Source organism: Primulina eburnea, chromosome 15 (assembly GCF_022965805.1).
Source record: "Primulina eburnea isolate SZY01 chromosome 15, ASM2296580v1, whole genome shotgun sequence".
NCBI lineage: Eukaryota > Viridiplantae > Streptophyta > Magnoliopsida > Lamiales > Gesneriaceae > Primulina > Primulina eburnea.
Window position 1 is genome coordinate 2,971,663 of NC_133115.1, and position 17,200 is coordinate 2,988,862.

Genomic DNA, 17,200 nt, shown 5'->3' on the forward strand with positions numbered 1-17,200 from the left:
AATCTTGGAACTGATGTAATAAATTGTTGACTTCAGAGCGATGTAATACTTGAATGTATTTAAGCCGGTCAGAGAATGTCTTTAAGTAATAACTAGTTCTCTTTAATGACCGGTTCTGATAACGGTCTGAAGTGAGCGGTTGAAACTGCTTTGAGCTTTGATCAGTTAGCTGAGCGATTGAACTGCTGCAAATCTGATATACGTACCGCAGCTGAATACTTGTTCTTGTCATACACCAAAATTCTTGGGAAAAATATTTTCTTAACAAATAATCTATAAAAAAAAAACTAAAAAAAAAAGCCCAAGTACATCAATCTAAAAGCTCAAATATATTATAATATAACAAATAACAATATATATATATCCCTAAGTTTGTTTTATTTTTAATCACTTCTTATATAAAAATTAATTAATACTTCATAAGATATATTTATAGAGTTATATATTTATATAAATTTTCTTTCATTTCAAATTAAATTAATTATACACAATTTAAAAAATCTTATATTATTTTATGTATATAACTATTATTCTCATGCAATGTGTGTGTATTGACGGTTAAGAACTATACTAAAGTTAAAATTTAATTATTAGTTGAAACCACTAATATAAAATTAATCATTTGTTGAAACCTTTTATTTTTAAAAATCATGCACAAAAATCTATGGTTAAACTTAATTGTGACGAATAAGTTGGTATTTACAACAAAATTTTATTTATTTTGTTTTAGCATTATTATTATGGATGTAAACTAAACTCGTAGTAATTTCAATATGAAGTCTTAGCATAGCAAAAATTGTAACAATTAAATAAATTAATCATTAAGGTTTATATAATTAAAACTTATATAACAATCTTCTTCAAAATATAAAAACTATAAACAGTGCATTAGAATTTAACAACATGAACATGATAAGACACTTACATCCATATTCTAGTCTTCTAAAAAAAACGTTACATAAGATTTAGCAGTAACGACCGCGAGTTCACACATTCATTCACAAATGATAACATGACGATAATTAAATAAAAATACATGTTGAAGATCCTAAAATATAATAAATCTTACTCGTTTTCACAATCACTTGATATGATGTCATTTAAACTAATCAGACTCTCCTCATAAACCACAGCACGGAAGGACAAATGAAATCCGTAGAATGGCAATCCCTTGAACTTGTTTTCATGAAGTGCACAAAGGCCCAATTGGCCGTTGTTTATACATATGTATTGCATAACCTCTATTAAATGTGTCAATTTGGGTGGGTTGGGTCGGGTTGAGCAATAGTACTATTCAAAAATTGCTCAACTCAAACCCGAACATGAACTCGAACCCGAGCCAACCCGAAAACTCTCAACCCGAACCCGAATCGACATGATCGACCCGATTACCCCGATATTGATTTTTTTAAAATTTTTTAAAATAAAATTTTTAAAAAATTCAAAATAAAAATAATATTTTAATTTAAACACATAATAACAAAATCTCCGTCATATATATGATTTAAATTTGAAAGTCTAATTATAGAAAAATACAATATTTTTACTAAATCAAATAAACAATTGTTTAAAAAAATAAAAATATATTCAAAATAAATATTAAATTATGAAAATTTATGATAAAAATATACAATAAATATTTTTTCAGACATACAATATATAAAAATGTAGATAATATTTATTTATTGTATTATTTTAAAAAAAATTAAAATTTTCGGGTTAACCCGGGTTGACCCAAACCCGATAATTTTTTTCGGGTCAGCTATCGGGTCCAACTCGATTTGACCCAAACCAGAAAATCCCAAACCCAAACCTGATTTTTTTCAGGTTAAACAATGTCGGGGTTGGTGGATCGTGTCAGATTTTGACACCCCTAACCTCTATCTAACATTAATAAAAAAAAAATATTTCTAATTTCTAATTTAAATTATCATAACAATAATAAACCATACAAAGTCAGAATGTTAAATGATAAAAAAAAATATTTTTGTTATTTAATATCTCATACCACAATATCATAATATTTTATTGGAGTAGGTCTCTTGTGAGACGGTCTCACGAATCTTTATCTGTGAGACGGGTCACCCTATCGATATTCACAATAAAAAAACAATACTCTTAGCATAAAAAATAATATTTTTTCATCCATTGACCCAAATAAGATATTCGTCTCACGAAATTGATCTGTGAGACCGTCTCACAAGAGTTTTTGTATTTATGTATTTAGCATGAATATATTAATATAACATACAAAAGATCATAAAAGATTACATTTATGGTGTGTTTTGACAATCTTTTCAAGTTTTAATCTTCGTTGATTTTGTGCTCTAAATATTCAAAGTATCCTTCGGTTTTTTCTTACTTCACACCGTATCATGTGTACTTTTATAGATAAATTATTATTTTTAATAATAATTATTATTGTAGTGTAAGAGTTTTACCGAAACTCATCTTTTAATATGGGTTTTACTGACTTTTTTTTTCCCTTCATTTTTGACTATATCTGTAATGACCTGACACCACTCTCCTGCGATCATTACTCATAGGATTTCTCCAGCCCAAATACTGGAGTTTTTACCTTTCCAGGATTCGAACCCAAGACCTCCTGCGATCAATACATCATTATATGCCTGCCACGCAACGTATATGTATTGACTGCCAATACTATTATATTAAAGTTAAATACTAAATATTTGGTGTGTTGAACTTTAAAACCGTTTCAAATCTCAAAAACTGCTCCGAAGACAACCAATAAACCAAAAATCACGGACAGAGAATCCATCACAAACAAAATCAAACATGTATAGCCGATTCTTACCTTGTTTGTTGGCCTGCTGGATGATCAATTCGATATAGGGTGAGTCCGATTGCGCCTCGCTGAAGGAATTGGGATCGAGATTTTGTAGAGCTGAGATGGGCCGGTTATGGGCTGAATGGTGTCGCCTCAGATTTCGGATTCTACACGCACAATGGAGGGGTAAAAATGGGTATATATATTTTGGTGTTTTTTTTTTTTTTTACAGTTTTTATCATGCCCTCTTTCTTAATAAAATAGAATAGATACTAGCCACCGAGGCACACGCGTTGCGTGTGTCATGAATTATGAGGCTAATTTAATAAACCTTCATTACTTTGCAACACCATGAAATTATAAAAAAAAAATTAGTTGATCTATGAGAAGCAAGGGATTCCAAAGTTTAAATATATTTGCCAAACTCAATTTGTTACCTCACATGATATAAGTGTTGATCTTCAAAAATAATATTCTCTTGAAGCAATAATATCATATCATGTAAAATAATGATAGAATTCAATTTAAAATAAGTAAACAAATAGTCAAAAAAAGGGTCTAAAAAAGATGAGAATATCATCGCAATTTAATTTATTGAATATCAAAACCTAAAATTTATCTTTTATATTCATCTAATAAGTAAAAAAATAAAAAATCAAGTTGTAGATATCTTTAATCATTTTATGCATAATCTAAACCCTCTGGTAAAGCGTAATAAGAAAATATTAATTTTATCGAATGATACCATATTACAACATAAACATACAAATCAAATAGAACAATATATTAAAGCGTGCTATTAAAAATCGATATGACAGAACAAAATGTAAACTACTGCATGTATTTCGCTAAATACATGGCAAATAAAGTAAAAATTGGCAAACTATTTTTATTTTCCAAAAAAAAAAAACCGAAATATTGTAAGCAGATGACTTGACAAATAGGAAGAATAGAAATTGGTGCAATAGTGGCAGAATGTAAATTTAAGGCAAACAATTATAAAATTAACCTTGTTACAATTAAATCATGGTCGGAATACACATAAAATATTTTGCTTAAGTTTAAATAGAAATAAAAAAATTAAGTAGATAGAACAATGAAAATTATAAATTTGTGAATACATGCTAAGGTAGAGTTTATTACTGTAATACAAAAACTTTAAAAAAAAAAACGGCGGCTTTGGCTATTGATGGACATTATTTGTTGGATTAATGCCTCCATCATATACGTTCTTTATGTATGAATGTTCATATTTAAATACATATGCGGCAATATTCAAATATGTCAGATAAGTAAATATGCTCATCTGGCATATAAAAGTTCAGATTTTGACATCAGGACTCTGCTTGATCTTGAATCATTTGAGTTTAATATTTACCAACCAAAATGTAAATTTGTCTGTAAAGATTATAATAAAACTATGTCACAGAAGCCATAATATAATGATTTATTGAATCTGTTGAGATTATGTGAGAGATTAGATCATAAGATCTTGAAGCTCGTAATAAATATATTATCTGACCTGCAAGATCAAAATGAACAGACGAATATGATATGACCATTAATATAATGCAACATAATAAATGATATGTCATAAACTAATTCACTGTTAAAAACAAACCAGATGAAGATGGGGGCAAGTAGATCTGATCCATTGAATTGAGTATGTCATTTTTTCAAATACCTTGTTTGCAACCAGTAGTATCCTTCAGCTTTTGAGAAAAAAAAAACACAAAGGCAATTCATAATCAGCAAAGAAATTAAAATTAAGCCAACAATCAAATAATCATAAATAATATGTTTTTCCATTAGGCACTACCCAAGATCTGTTTAAATTTGATTCAATAAATATAGAAAGTATAGTAGCAATGCCAGAAATGGTTATTCGGGTTGCGTGATAAGATAGATGATGAGAAATAGATACTTATGGGCAGAGATAAAAACATGTACATAATAGATGGTGCCTCATATATAAATGAATGTGTTTGAACGTAGATAATGGAATTTATTAGCATCCCCGAAATTATAACGTTGAAACATGTAACACATATTTAATGATTATTGTAATTATTTGTACATAATGTTTTTTTGTAAAAAATTAGAATAAAGAGAGTTGAATTACTCACAATTAATTATTCTCTATTAGGTAGCAATACGTCTTTGAAAACCACGTTTCTTGTGAATATTCCAGATTGACGCTCTAAATTCCCATCTTTTACCAGAATTTTTGTAGAATTTTGTGAGACTCCTCTTGAAAGTGCCACATATAGCTGACCATGGCTGAACACATGGTTACGCAAAAATATGCCAATATTTGGGATTGTTTGACCTTGTGCTTTGTTTATTGTCAGAGCAAAACTAAGCCTTATGGGAAACTGTCGACATGTCAACTCAAATGGTAATCCAGAATTATCTTCACTTTTCAAGGGCATTCTATGTAGAAAGAATCTGGTACCCTTGTGAGGACCTGTTATGATCTCGGCATCTATAAAATTTCTACCAAGACTGCGGCATATTAATCTTGTCCCATCGCATAGACCAAGTTCGGGCGCAACATTTCTCAAGAGCATGATAGGACTTCCTACTTTCAATATGATTTTATGTGGTGGCAAACCACTTGGACAAAGGTAATTCAAAAATTCTTCTTGAAAGAGGTTGTGATTGTCGTCTTCTACACTATCCCAAGAGATATACTCTTTTTCCTCTCCAGGAAATTTGATAATGAGCATTTGATTAATATTGTCGACATCAACATTTTTTGGTGTGATGATGGCTCTATCAACCATATAGTTTTCATCGTTAACATGGTTTATCATATTAGGAAAAACAGAATCAATCAAAGTCTGAATTGATTGTTCTCCTTCCCATGGTATGATAATTGAATCTGGTAATTTTATGAAATCATGATTCACAGTATGTTGCAATCCATCACCTATGCGCAAGAGAAATTGCGAGAAGCCAATACCTTGAGCAGATCTCATATTTTGCTGAAGGTGTATTATCTTTACGCAATGCCAGAATGTTGATCTTGAAATACTTGCAGCAATTTGTTCTGCCTTTGACCCTCGTTTAACAACCGGTAACACTTGTCGAAAATCACCACCAAAAACCATTGTCTTCCCCCCAAACGCTATATGATTGTCCATAATATCTTGAAAACTCTTATTGACGGATTCAAAAGCATAGCGATTTGCCATTGGAGCTTGTCCCATACTATAGCTGATGCACGTCTTATTAGATCTGCAAGTTCTGATTGTTTTTTTATTTGGCATAGTGTTGATGCTGTTGGTCTAAGTGGAATTAGAAATCATGAATGTGCAGTTCTTCCACCTTGCAACAATGTTGCAGCTATTCCAGATGTTGCTACCGCAATTATAATTTTACCTGTTTTTCTCAAATGTGCCAACATTGAGCGGTATAAAAAAGTCTTACCAGTACCTCCAGGACCATCAATGAAGAAAAGTTTTGATTGGTTTTGCATAATACTTTCTACGATGGTGTCAAACGCAATCCTCTGCTGAGCATTCAAACGTTCAATAGCTCTCAAATCATCATCAGAAATATGATAAGAAAGCTCATCCTCAATTATTCTTGGTAGTGTTGTGTCTTCTAAAAACTCAGCACTTATTGATGGCAAATCAAAATCATCAAGTTTCTTTTTGTACTGATGCAACAACCTTCGTATCTCAAGCAATAACTTATTGATGATTAAGTTATTTGATGAAATTTCTCGACCATAATCTTCACACATGCAAGGATGGAACTCATCCCAGAGTTCTCGAACTGTTTTTGGTTGACAGAACACCAGTATGGATACAAATAACCTTCTAAATGAAGATGACATTTTAACAGAACGTGCTTCTTCCAGACATTGTTTTATATAATCATCTTGTTGAAGAAGTCCTCTCATTTGAGCAGACTCCTTAAATGTTGAATATGTTACCCCATTCACAATCATTAGATCTTCAAAAGATGTTGGGCCCCTGACATGGTTTAAAAGGATACGGAGATAAAACCTCTCACCTTCAGATGGTGACACAACATATACTCTCCCACCACTTTATTGTTACTTCTTCGACGAATCCATTTTTTTTCCAGATTTTACCCATGTGTAATATTGTGGAAATTCTCGATATAAATACTTTCCGGTCAAGTGAGGATCACAATTAATTTTGAAAAATTCTGTAAGCATAGTCTTCGAATTGTCATCATCTGCTAGTCGATCACTTACATGTTGTTGGGGGTCAAAATAAACCAAATGTTGGTTTGGTGTATGTAGTTGTAACCTAATGACTGAAGGATACATCCTACTGAACTCAAATGAGAAAATTCGCCACAATGCTTCAGGCGCACAAATCCACCTTCCATCCACGTACTGTTGGATTTCATCACAATTTTGCCCATTTCGTAACTCTAGTGCGACCCGATCAGGACCTTTATGGATGTACTTGTATATGTACTTGACACATTTAATCCCTCCACACACTTCAACATTAATATGACAATCATATTTTAATAAAAGCCATGGATTGTATGGGACTACCCAACCATTATCAATGAAGACGTTATCATTGTTGGTAATTGATACTTGGCCACCTTCACGTCTTCGATACAAAGGATATGAATCATTTCCTCGAGATGTGTATTCCACAAATGGCTTTGGAAAGTTCTTCTTACATTTACCATTTACCATGCATGGACAATTTGGATTGATTGACCCACAGGGCCCATGTATCATATGTTGGACTACTGCTTTGTGTAGATTGGGTTCTTCTATTTGTGAAGGTATTTCAACATGCACAATTGAGTCAAAGTGATCTGGAGTACACAACTTGTCATTATTTTCAAATATGACCAACATATGAACATGAGGAAGCCCTCTTTTTTTATACTCAATGACGTACGAATAAGAGCGGACCTTACCCAAAACCCCCCTATCCACAATGTCTTTTTTAAACTCTTCAAATTTAGATTTAAATATCCTTGTAATCAAATCTGGACGGTCTTGAGATGATTGACCAGGAAGTAGTTGATATTTATCTCATTCCAATTCGGATTGCATGTCATTGTCAGCATAATATCTAGTTTTCCATATGTTTGTACCAAAGTCATGGCATCTTGATACCGTTGGTACATATCACGTGGGCTTCCACCGAAAGATGATGGCAAAACGATTCTGGTACCAACATTTCTTGTAATGCATTTGGTCGATATGTATAATTTGCCAATTGTAATATATGTTTTGAAAAATAATATCATAATAATTAAGTTATAATACCTGCATTATTTTGACCTCCATGTAAACAATCTTGCAATCCTTGGTAAAGTTCAGAACGTATATCACGTTGATTTGAACGTATCCATCGTAGTCTTTGTGTTTCAATCTTTACGTAATTGTCAACTACGTATTGTTGAAGTAGACGGCCTCCTCTAAGTAGCAAAGATGGCGAATGTTCTCGTATCTGAATAAGAAGATAATTTACAATATATGAGTATAGGTGTATATGTAAATTTTAAATTGTTTTTAATTAAAAAAAATGAAGCATAAAGTAAAATGTTTTCTCACTGACCTGTAGCATATACGCATAGTAATTTAAGCATGTTAACCGGGTACCATTGATATTTCGGCTATTTATGTCCCAACCATATCTACCATATGGCAGAAGGAGTGGATATTGCAGAGGATCATAATAGCCAACTACATCTTGAATGCTGATAAGATTTCCACCGATACCTTGTATAGTAATATCTCGACCGCTCAAAGTTTCTTGAAATTCGTTGTCAACAATTACAGCTGCTACTTGAGATGTTGTTGGTAAACTATATTGATGTTCATTAGGTTTTTGTTGCCTGATGATGAGCCTACAGTTAGGTATGTCTTGACATTTGCCAATTTGTCGAAACACGTGCACAAATGGATTGTGTTGATCAAGGATGGTTTGTATCTTAAGAAGAAATTCTCGCCTTAGTTCTGGATTTTCATGAAGTCTATTGTCTATATCATGATCTGTGTCTACAATCCACATCTGCATGTACCGTGGCCTACAATTATCATTTGGTAGAAGACTTCCAATCGAGTGATATATTGATCCATGAACACGAAATGTGTAAATTCCATGTGTACCGGTTGTTAAGGACTCATCTAAGTTGACTCCCATCGATGTAAAAGAGAAAACATGATTGTATGCCCTTATGAACTGCCGAAAATTCCTGCCTTCCTCATTATCCGCAGCGTACAACTCTTGCAATTCAATAGGAGAAGGGATATGATCCAAATTTGTATTCTCATTTCTACAGCAGAATTGTGATGTTTCACCATGAAATAATAGAGCTTGGCAATGCATACAAATTCTTGTGTCAGACAATTGCCATCGATAATTTATCTCACTTTCACCGAAATTTCTTGCTAGGTTATGATATCGACGTGGACGTGGATATCGTTGTATGTTAGTAATGACATTGTTTTCACTGAAGTTAATTCCTGCAATATTGTTCAAATTAATATTTAAACTAACAAATTTAAAAAGAAATAGTTGTTGGAAGATTGAATGAATAAGCTTCCTAGTTTATTATCAAATCAATTTTCAAACGTTTAAATGATTAAATTTGTGTGCATGAAATTTTTTAAATTATATTAAAAAAATAAAAATCGATCAATTGGTTCATTGAGTTTTATCAAAGTTAGTAATTAATATATTGAGAGGTTGATAGGGGAAATTGATGGCAGAAGCAATAAAAAGATGTTTGTAACAGAAAATACACACATGTATGTCAGAAATAGAAAACGTAGTGAAACAATTATTGTAACAAAGTAATACTTATTGATCCAACATATCTTGAATCAATTATTTGATTTTAAGCGATTATATGCGGTTATATATTGCATGAAATACCTACGTTGTTCATTTTTTTTATCATACAATTGTTGCAATACAATTTGAGATGAAATACCATCTACTTTTGAGTGACCATTTTTGCAGGACAGTTTAGGTGTTTCATTATGAAAAAGTTAAGCTTGTCAATCTAGACAAATCGTTGGTTTGTACAAATGCCATCAACCATTATGTTCATTATTATTGATTTTTTTTTTTTTGCTTGATTACGATATCGATGTCGACGTATATGTTGTTTTTGAGCCGTAACAATAATTTTATTTTCGATATTGATATATCATGCAGTTATATGTTGATTTCAGGTGCCTTATTTTATACATAGATGACATAATGCAAAGTCATTAAAAAAATGGTACATGTTACGTCGAAAGGAGTATTTGAATTTAGTATATTACCTTGCTGATTTAAATCAGTTAGACGTTGACATGTGCTAGTACTCCCTTGCTCAAAATTTGATGTCATTGTTTGATAAGATAATGTCTGTATACGACACACTTGTCCAACCGTAGTTGCGGTGATTCCTGACATGAAAACTGAATGTTAAATAATTAATTATGTTGTTGTTCAAATTATTAGATATGAAAAATATTTAAATGATGATGTTAAATTAATAAAATATTATTATTTTATTTATTACATGTGGATGTAGTATCAAATTTTGTTTTGCATATAGTATAATATAATTTTAACAGAAATGTTAAAAATCGTTTGATTTCAAACATTGTAAATGAAATATACCATCTTGATTTGAAGAAGTTTCTGTTATTGCATGTGATGTGGTAGTCGTAGCCAAATTGTTGTTGAGGGGAACTGGAAAAATATATAAGATCGTTATATGTTTGTAGAAGAATAAATAAATAAATTTCTGAAATAATAATATATATAAAAAAGAATACGTGATTGAGTTATATAAAATTAATCGTAATAAACGTGAAAATAATGACTGATAAATAGGAAGCATTACATATTTTATGTAACATACCATTTAAATGTGTAGTAACATCTGTCATTTCAACGTTTCAACGTTGGATTCATCAGAATTTGTATCATGTGCACTTGTATTTATACGTCTTTGGTAGTTTGACCGACGTCGGTCTAGAGTTGTTTGTCGTTCAGCTTGTGTCAGTAATTGTCTTTGTGTTCGTCGTCGCGTTGTGTTTAATTGACGCCTTTCATTGTCATTGCGATTGGTATGAGTAGTAGCCCGTGTAGGAGGAGAAGACATTAAAGCTAAATAGTATTTAAATCTGTGTAAATATTTAGAAGAAAACTATTAAATATTGGTATCGACATGGTTAAGCTCCAATAATTAAAGATATGCACTAACATATTCGTGAGTAACATGAATATACCAGCATTAACCTTAAATAGCTCCAATAATTACTCTCACTCAAACATTACTAAGTTTAAAAATACAGAAATGCAATAACATATTCGGGAAGAAAGTTGATGGCAGAAGATAGTAACATGTTTTAATTGGATAAACTATTATGGAAACATGAATAAGATTAGTGCCAACTGATGCAAACTTTGTATAACATAAAAAACCCTTATTATATAACAGGAAACCTTGAACAACATTAATAAATTAAATAGATATTATGCCGAAATGAACGAATTGCAAGGAAACCTTAAATCTACGATTCTTCTGCAACAATTTGCATTACAACCCATAAACCAAAACAAAATTAATAACAATAAAGGAAATTAAAAAGCGAGTAGATAATCATTACCTTTTAGGGCCGACGAATAATTTTTTTGTTTCGTGCGTTTCGTTTATGGTGGTTTATGAATACAAAATAGAACAATTACATGTTTTTAGTATCAACTGATATTTTTCATCAAAGAATAGGTGGAAAGGAAAAACCGTGTGAATTGTGGAGAATAGGAAACAAATTTAAGAGAATTTTCGATAAATCAAATCTTATGCTTTGTTACCGAAATCCGAGGGTAGAAAGTGTCCCTTGCTCATTGTTTCGTCCGAATTATGTATTTGCGTTGTGTAATTCAGACATATAAAGAAATGAATTTGTGTTTTATCGGATTCAATTTGTTTCCAAGAAGAGTAAGAGCAGCACAATCTTAGAACCATATATTACCGATATAGCCTCGGTGGCTAGGGAATTTTTGTTAATTGAATTAGAATTTAATATGTTGGATTAAAAACGTACAATTGAAATTGCAAAAGAGATGTGTGAATAAAAAGTATTGCTTAAGCTTCATATTTATTTTCAGAGTTCAACGTAAAGCTTACTGAAGTTGCAGAAGAGATGCGTGAGTAAAAAGTACTGATTGAACTTCATATTTATTTTTAGAGTTGAACGTGAACAATGATCGTTGATTCCCAGTCTTTAATTTTAATATGATTAGTACGGAATTATAAATGTGCAGTTATTGTTAGCTCGAAAAGGTAAATTGCGCCACGAAATTTCTTATGTATGCCTCTTATTTTTTCCAAAGATATTTAAAAGCAGTTTGAGATTCTGAAGAAAAGATTTTAAATGGGTTCATTACGCATTTTATATTTTATATTTTGTTTCATTAACGGAAATTTTTCTAAAAGTGTTGAGTTGTTGGATTATACTCTGCAATAAAACCCACCCGTAACAAATTTAGCAAAATTAGACACATAAAGTTTAAATTTTTTTATTATTCAAAACATTCAATTATTGGATTGGGTTCAAACATCAACAAATTTAACAAAATTAAACACAGAAAGTATATTTGATTTTTTATTATTGTTAAAAAATTCAATTATTGGATTGTGTTGAAACAATCAATTTTCTTTTACTTTTTATTTTTTTTATTTACACAAACGATTGTTTTTTTTTGGGAGACCAAATGTTTGACCTTAATAATATACTAAGTGTTCCAAAATCAGGAATTGACCCACAAACCGTGAAGGAAACACTCACAACCAGAAAGTTTTCTACTTTTTGAAAGAGCCTGATAACTATTACTTTGAAACATAGAAAACCCAATAGTGAATATAATTAACTGCTTTTAAGTCAACCAAGAAAACACAAATCATGCACAGAGAAACCGTCACAAACAAATTCTAACATGTATAGCCGTTTCTTACCTGGAATGTCGATCTGCAGGATGAGCAATTCGATCGATGGTGAGTCCTATTGTTCCTTATATTATCTCGATAAAGGAATCACAAACAAAATCAAATATGTATAGCCGATTCTTACCTGGAATGTCGCCCTGCCGGATGAGCAGTTCGATCTAAAAGGTGCGTCAGATTGCGCCTTCTATTCTCTCGCTAAAGGAGTTGGGAGAGAAATTTTGTAGAACTGAGTTGGGCCGGGTTGTAGATTATGGGCTGAAAGGTGTTGGCTTAAATTTCGGTTTCTGTAGGTATAATGAGGGGCAAAAAGTGATATAAATAATTTGGTGTCTTACATGCAATTTTTTATAATGTGACCAGATTTTTTTTAAAAAAAAATAGTAGATAGAATAAAGAAATCAGAATGCAACAACCAAAAGCAAACCTTAATTAAATATAGAACTTATACGGTATTCAATACTGCATGAACTCATCCAATTATTTCACCATCGGAGTCCAATTGGAACACAAATCATCATGAGATGCCTCGTGATTTTTGTCATAAAATGGCTTAACATTAACATGATAGAACTCCTAAGGCCTGTCCAAATATACAGTCAACATTAAATAAATCCTTTTTCAAGCTCCAGATTTCAATTTAGGTGATAGCCATTTTAGCAACTGCTCCTAACACAACATGATGATGGTGATTGTCAATGCATAGATAAAGGTACTGAACAGATATGCAAATAAGAAAAAGTAAGTCAGAGAAATAATAAATTAATAAACTAATAAAAACCATTTAAACAGATATGAAAATAACTTTTTGGTACATGGAACCATATTTTATGCACTGTAAATTTGTATTTAGCAACCTTTTCGAGTGTTTTCTCCAAATCCAGGCGGACTGTATACAGTTGGTAACCAGACGTCTGTATACCGATTGGCTGTGACCTGTCATGGGTGCCAAATTTCATAAGTTTAAAAGCCATAATGCTCAAGTTGTCCTAATTATTCCATGGAAAAACTGGAAATATTGAGTTGGGTAGATAAATGCCCGCAACAACTGGGCTTTTATGTTAGCTTGGTGAGTATTCAAGCGTTTAATCATCATACTGTAGGAAAAATGATATCTCTACTATTTTATTTCCACATAAGTGTAAACAATAAAAGCCAAGTATATAAAAATTGCCAACTCTTATTTTTAAACCACAACAGCTAAAAAAACGGTGACATAAGCAGATATTGTCTGAGTAGAAATGGAATTTTTTGGATTAATTCCACGATTGATTTGCATAGTCCCTTAAACAGCCTGCTCAGTTTTAAATCTCTAGATTTCTATCAGCCTTGTAATTTTCCAAGTCAACAGAGCACGTCTAAAACTCAAAACTGAATTTCATAGATTTGGAAAACTAATATGAAAAATTAATTTAAAAAATCGAGAAAGAAGCGTAATGTACATGAAAAAGGAAAAGCAAAACATATGATAAAGATATACACGGGTACGTCGATTAGTCTACACAGGCTAAAGAGATGGTCAAAATCGATCAGATAGCAAGTCCAATATATGATTTTAAAATTCAAAGAAGTTGAATTCAATAACAGATATAAAAAACCAAATAACAAAACACCAAAACACCAAAAACAGAGAAATAATAACCTAAAAACTAACAAAGACAACAAAGCAAAACCTATGATAAAGACATACATGGTGACGCCCTATAATCTGAACAGGATGAAGGGAGGAAGATATTTGCGAACTTACCAGAGGAAACTTATATTTTCTTGGCCGGAAAATTTTTTTTCAACCGGCAGACAGGAAAACAATGGATATGTTGGAGGAGATAGTGCAGAGGAAAGCGGATTCTATGAAGGTGAAGCAACAATATCTGAGAGAATTGTGCGGTGTCAGGTAAGTTAATGTATGAAGATGATGCAGAGAGAATCGTGGAATATGAGATAATCGTGCAGAATAATTTTATGGAACGGTTTTGTTGGAGATTTGGAAAGGGTAAGGTTAATTTTTGAAGATGATGCAGAGAGAATCGTGGAATATGAGAGAATCGTGCAGAATAATTTTATTGAACGGTTTTGTTGGATATTTGGAAAGGTTTTGAGAGAGAAATATTATTGTGTTGAATCAAAAGGGCAAAAGGGGAAGAAAAATTGGTGTCCGCAGGTTAGTTTTTATGAGCCTCTCAGGACTCAGATTTAATAAGAGAAGTAGAGATATATTATTTTCTTTAAAAATTTATTTTATATTTACCGATCACATCACAATCGGTAATCCAATATTATATAATTTTTCACCTAAATTTACAGTATAATTCTTCTACTAAATTTCCACCAAAAAGGACAGTAATCCAATATTACATTTACGTATTCAAAATTATTTTTACAATGAAAAAAATATGGACCCCAAATGACAAATAACATCCGATGCCAGTAAAAACACCAAAAAACACATAACCACAAATATAAAATTAATGATTTATTGAAACCTTTTACTTTTCGAAATCATGCACAAAAATAAAAACTATAAACGGTGCATTAGATTTTAACAACATAAACATGATAACACACTTGAAGCCATCTTCTCGTCTTCTATAAAAAACGTCACATAAGATTTTGCAGTAACGACTCCGAGTTCACACATTCACAAACGATAATAAATAAATAAAAAAATCGATGTTGAAGCTCCTAAAATATAATAAATCTTACTCATTTTCACAATCACTTGATATGATGTCATTTAAACTAATCAGACTCTCCTCATAAACCATAGCACGGAAGGACAAACGAAATCCGTAGAATGGTAATCCCTTGAACTTGTTTTCATGAAGTGCACAAAGGCCCAATCGGCCGTTGTCGGATTCAACCAGCAACCACTCATCGTTCAAAAGCAAAAAAGGGCAACAATCCATGTAAGGGCCGATCACAAACTGCTTCGTCCATGATTCTTTCACCCCGTATTGCTTCATCACCCAAATCTCTATTATCTGACTTGGTTCGGGTTCTCCTCTCCATCGTTGAATTCCAATCAATGCCAGATTCTCATTTAACACCGTCAGGCTCGAGAGGTATTCTGCTTCGGGGAAATCATCAGGAAAGTCTAACAATTGAAAAGCCTCCGTTCTTATGTCAAAGCAAAGAATGTATGGATAATCATTAATATCTTTCCATGCGTACCAGTGAAAAGCCCCACCAAACAAAGTTTGAAAAGAAGGTAAACAAGTAATCATAGGCAGTTTTTCATCTATATGCTTCCATGAATTGGAGGTTGAATTGTATAAATCAAACCTCTCGTAATGATCCAGTTTGAGATGGAAATCTTCGTAGTTGTCTGCACCGATTTGCGAAATTTGCATTACCTTGTAAGAGCTAGTGTTTGGGTCAAACCCAAATCCAAATTCAAAAGCCCATATTTGATAACCATTTGGACAGGGAATGTTCGGAGGGGGAAGCGGCTTGAATTCTCGCAACGCCGGATTGCATAAGAAAATGATATTATCAACTGGGATGCAAACGAGCCCATTGCAAGGACCATATATTTGGACATCCGAATATCTTTGGACATCGGAATAAATGATTTTAGGGAAGTCTATATCTTTCAAAACGGGAATGGATAGATAGGGTGATACCAATAATTCGGGGAAATCTGGATTGTGAAAAGAGAGTATCGCCTCGTCTTCATATTGTCGTGTCGTATAGCGTTTCACAAGCAACACACTCTGTTTTCTCTCACGGTTTTGATATCTTTGGATGAATATTGGACTTCTAATCAAATCACGCCATGTTTTTGAAACGCACCTGAGTTTTACTATAGATTTCACCGGGAGACGTATCAAAATTTCAATGAATACATCCTCTGACAGTCGTGGATCCACCATTCTCACCGCAGCATATATATATATGTGAAACGATTAAAAAATATTAAGAGCATAAAAAAGAGTAACTAATATGTGTGTATTTGAAAATCGAGACAGACTGACAGTGTACATACCGCCGTGATGAACTCTCCGGCGGCTTAAGCGGCAGGGCTGCGGCTGGTGACTGGTGCGCTCTGGCGCAGAGAACCGAGAAGAGAGGGGGAAAAAGAACTAGGGTTTGAGAGAAAAAGAAGAATGAGTTTGAGGCCCATCTATTTTGGGTTTTTCAATTTTGGAATTATTTTTTCCCCTGTTTAGGCTTTTAACCTAGAAATCCAATGAGCTCGTTTTAATTACACTATTTTATGTTGGAAAAAACTATTATAAAAATTAAAATTGAATATATTATCATGTGTTATACTTATAATAATTATTTGTACTCCGCATTTAAAGGTTAGGATGTTTAGAAAAAAAAATTAATGATATAAATTGAGAAAAAAGTAAATAAAAAAATAATATTCATGTTATATAAATTGTCCGCTTTGGCTCAGGGCCTCACGGATGTAAAATGTGTCACAACGTGTGGGTCGACACA

At 32.2% G+C, this 17,200-nt stretch overlaps 3 protein-coding genes and 1 long non-coding RNA gene across 8 annotated transcripts in view; all 4 read right to left on the reverse strand.

Annotated features, from left to right (window-relative positions):
* Nucleotides 1-3,025, reverse strand: part of LOC140815195 (uncharacterized) — a 31,463-nt gene extending 28,438 nt beyond the window's left edge. Inside the window, exon 1 of the long non-coding RNA XR_012114292.1 lies at nucleotides 2,819-3,025. This is a non-coding gene — a long non-coding RNA (uncharacterized lncRNA). The remainder of the gene's footprint in view (nucleotides 1-2,818) is intronic.
* Nucleotides 3,026-4,519: 1,494 nt separating this feature from the next.
* On the reverse strand, nucleotides 4,520-11,800 carry LOC140815191 (uncharacterized). 5 transcript variants are annotated; one of them, XR_012114290.1, is made up of 7 exons: nucleotides 10,667-11,800; nucleotides 10,423-10,494; nucleotides 10,080-10,217; nucleotides 8,362-9,272; nucleotides 8,070-8,253; nucleotides 7,715-7,982; nucleotides 6,526-7,609 (listed from the first exon to the last, which is right to left on the reverse strand). XR_012114290.1 is itself a non-coding variant. In XM_073174311.1 (6 exons), exons 1-6 carry the CDS (start codon nucleotides 10,692-10,694, stop codon nucleotides 7,900-7,902), a joined length of 1,416 nt encoding a protein of 471 aa, XP_073030412.1. In that variant the 5' UTR covers nucleotides 10,695-11,800; the 3' UTR covers nucleotides 6,526-7,899. The 5 variants fall into 5 exon arrangements, 4 of the variants coding, with proteins under 4 accessions (XP_073030415.1, XP_073030412.1, XP_073030414.1 ...); XM_073174311.1 differs by having other exon boundaries at nucleotides 6,526-7,982; XM_073174313.1 differs by having other exon boundaries at nucleotides 6,526-7,967; nucleotides 10,667-11,799.
* LOC140814383 (uncharacterized) lies at nucleotides 6,099-7,484 on the reverse strand. The gene is made up of 2 exons (XM_073173339.1): nucleotides 6,934-7,484; nucleotides 6,099-6,774 (listed from the first exon to the last, which is right to left on the reverse strand). Exons 1-2 carry the CDS (start codon nucleotides 7,482-7,484, stop codon nucleotides 6,099-6,101), a joined length of 1,227 nt encoding a protein of 408 aa, XP_073029440.1.
* A 3,536-nt stretch (nucleotides 11,801-15,336) lies between the features above and the next one.
* On the reverse strand, nucleotides 15,337-16,746 carry LOC140815192 (F-box/kelch-repeat protein At3g06240-like). Its single transcript, XM_073174315.1, has one exon. The coding sequence runs from the start codon at nucleotides 16,624-16,626 to the stop codon at nucleotides 15,454-15,456; it is 1,173 nt and encodes a 390-aa protein (XP_073030416.1). The 5' UTR covers nucleotides 16,627-16,746; the 3' UTR covers nucleotides 15,337-15,453.
* Nucleotides 16,747-17,200: the final 454 nt, after the last annotated feature.

What these genes read in the sequence shown, in the direction of transcription:
- LOC140814383 (XM_073173339.1), bottom strand. Translation starts at nt 7,484, where the DNA reads ATGGTAAATGGTAAATGTAAGAAGAACTTTCCAAAGCCATTTGTGGAA. An exon ending in GATCCTCACTTGACCGGAAA is followed by an intron (nt 6,775 to 6,933) that starts GTATTTATATCG and finishes AAACCATGTCAG; the next exon opens with GGGCCCAACATCTTTTGAAG.
- LOC140815191 (XM_073174311.1), bottom strand. Translation starts at nt 10,694, where the DNA reads ATGACAGATGTTACTACACATTTAAATG. An exon ending in TGTTACTACACATTTAAATG is followed by an intron (nt 10,495 to 10,666) that starts GTATGTTACATA and finishes ATATTTTTCCAG; the next exon opens with TTCCCCTCAACAACAATTTG. An exon ending in TGGAGGTCAAAATAATGCAG is followed by an intron (nt 7,983 to 8,069) that starts GTATTATAACTT and finishes ATGCATTACAAG; the next exon opens with AAATGTTGGTACCAGAATCG.
- LOC140815192 (XM_073174315.1), bottom strand. Translation starts at nt 16,626, where the DNA reads ATGGTGGATCCACGACTGTCAGAGGATGTATTCATTGAAATTTTGATA.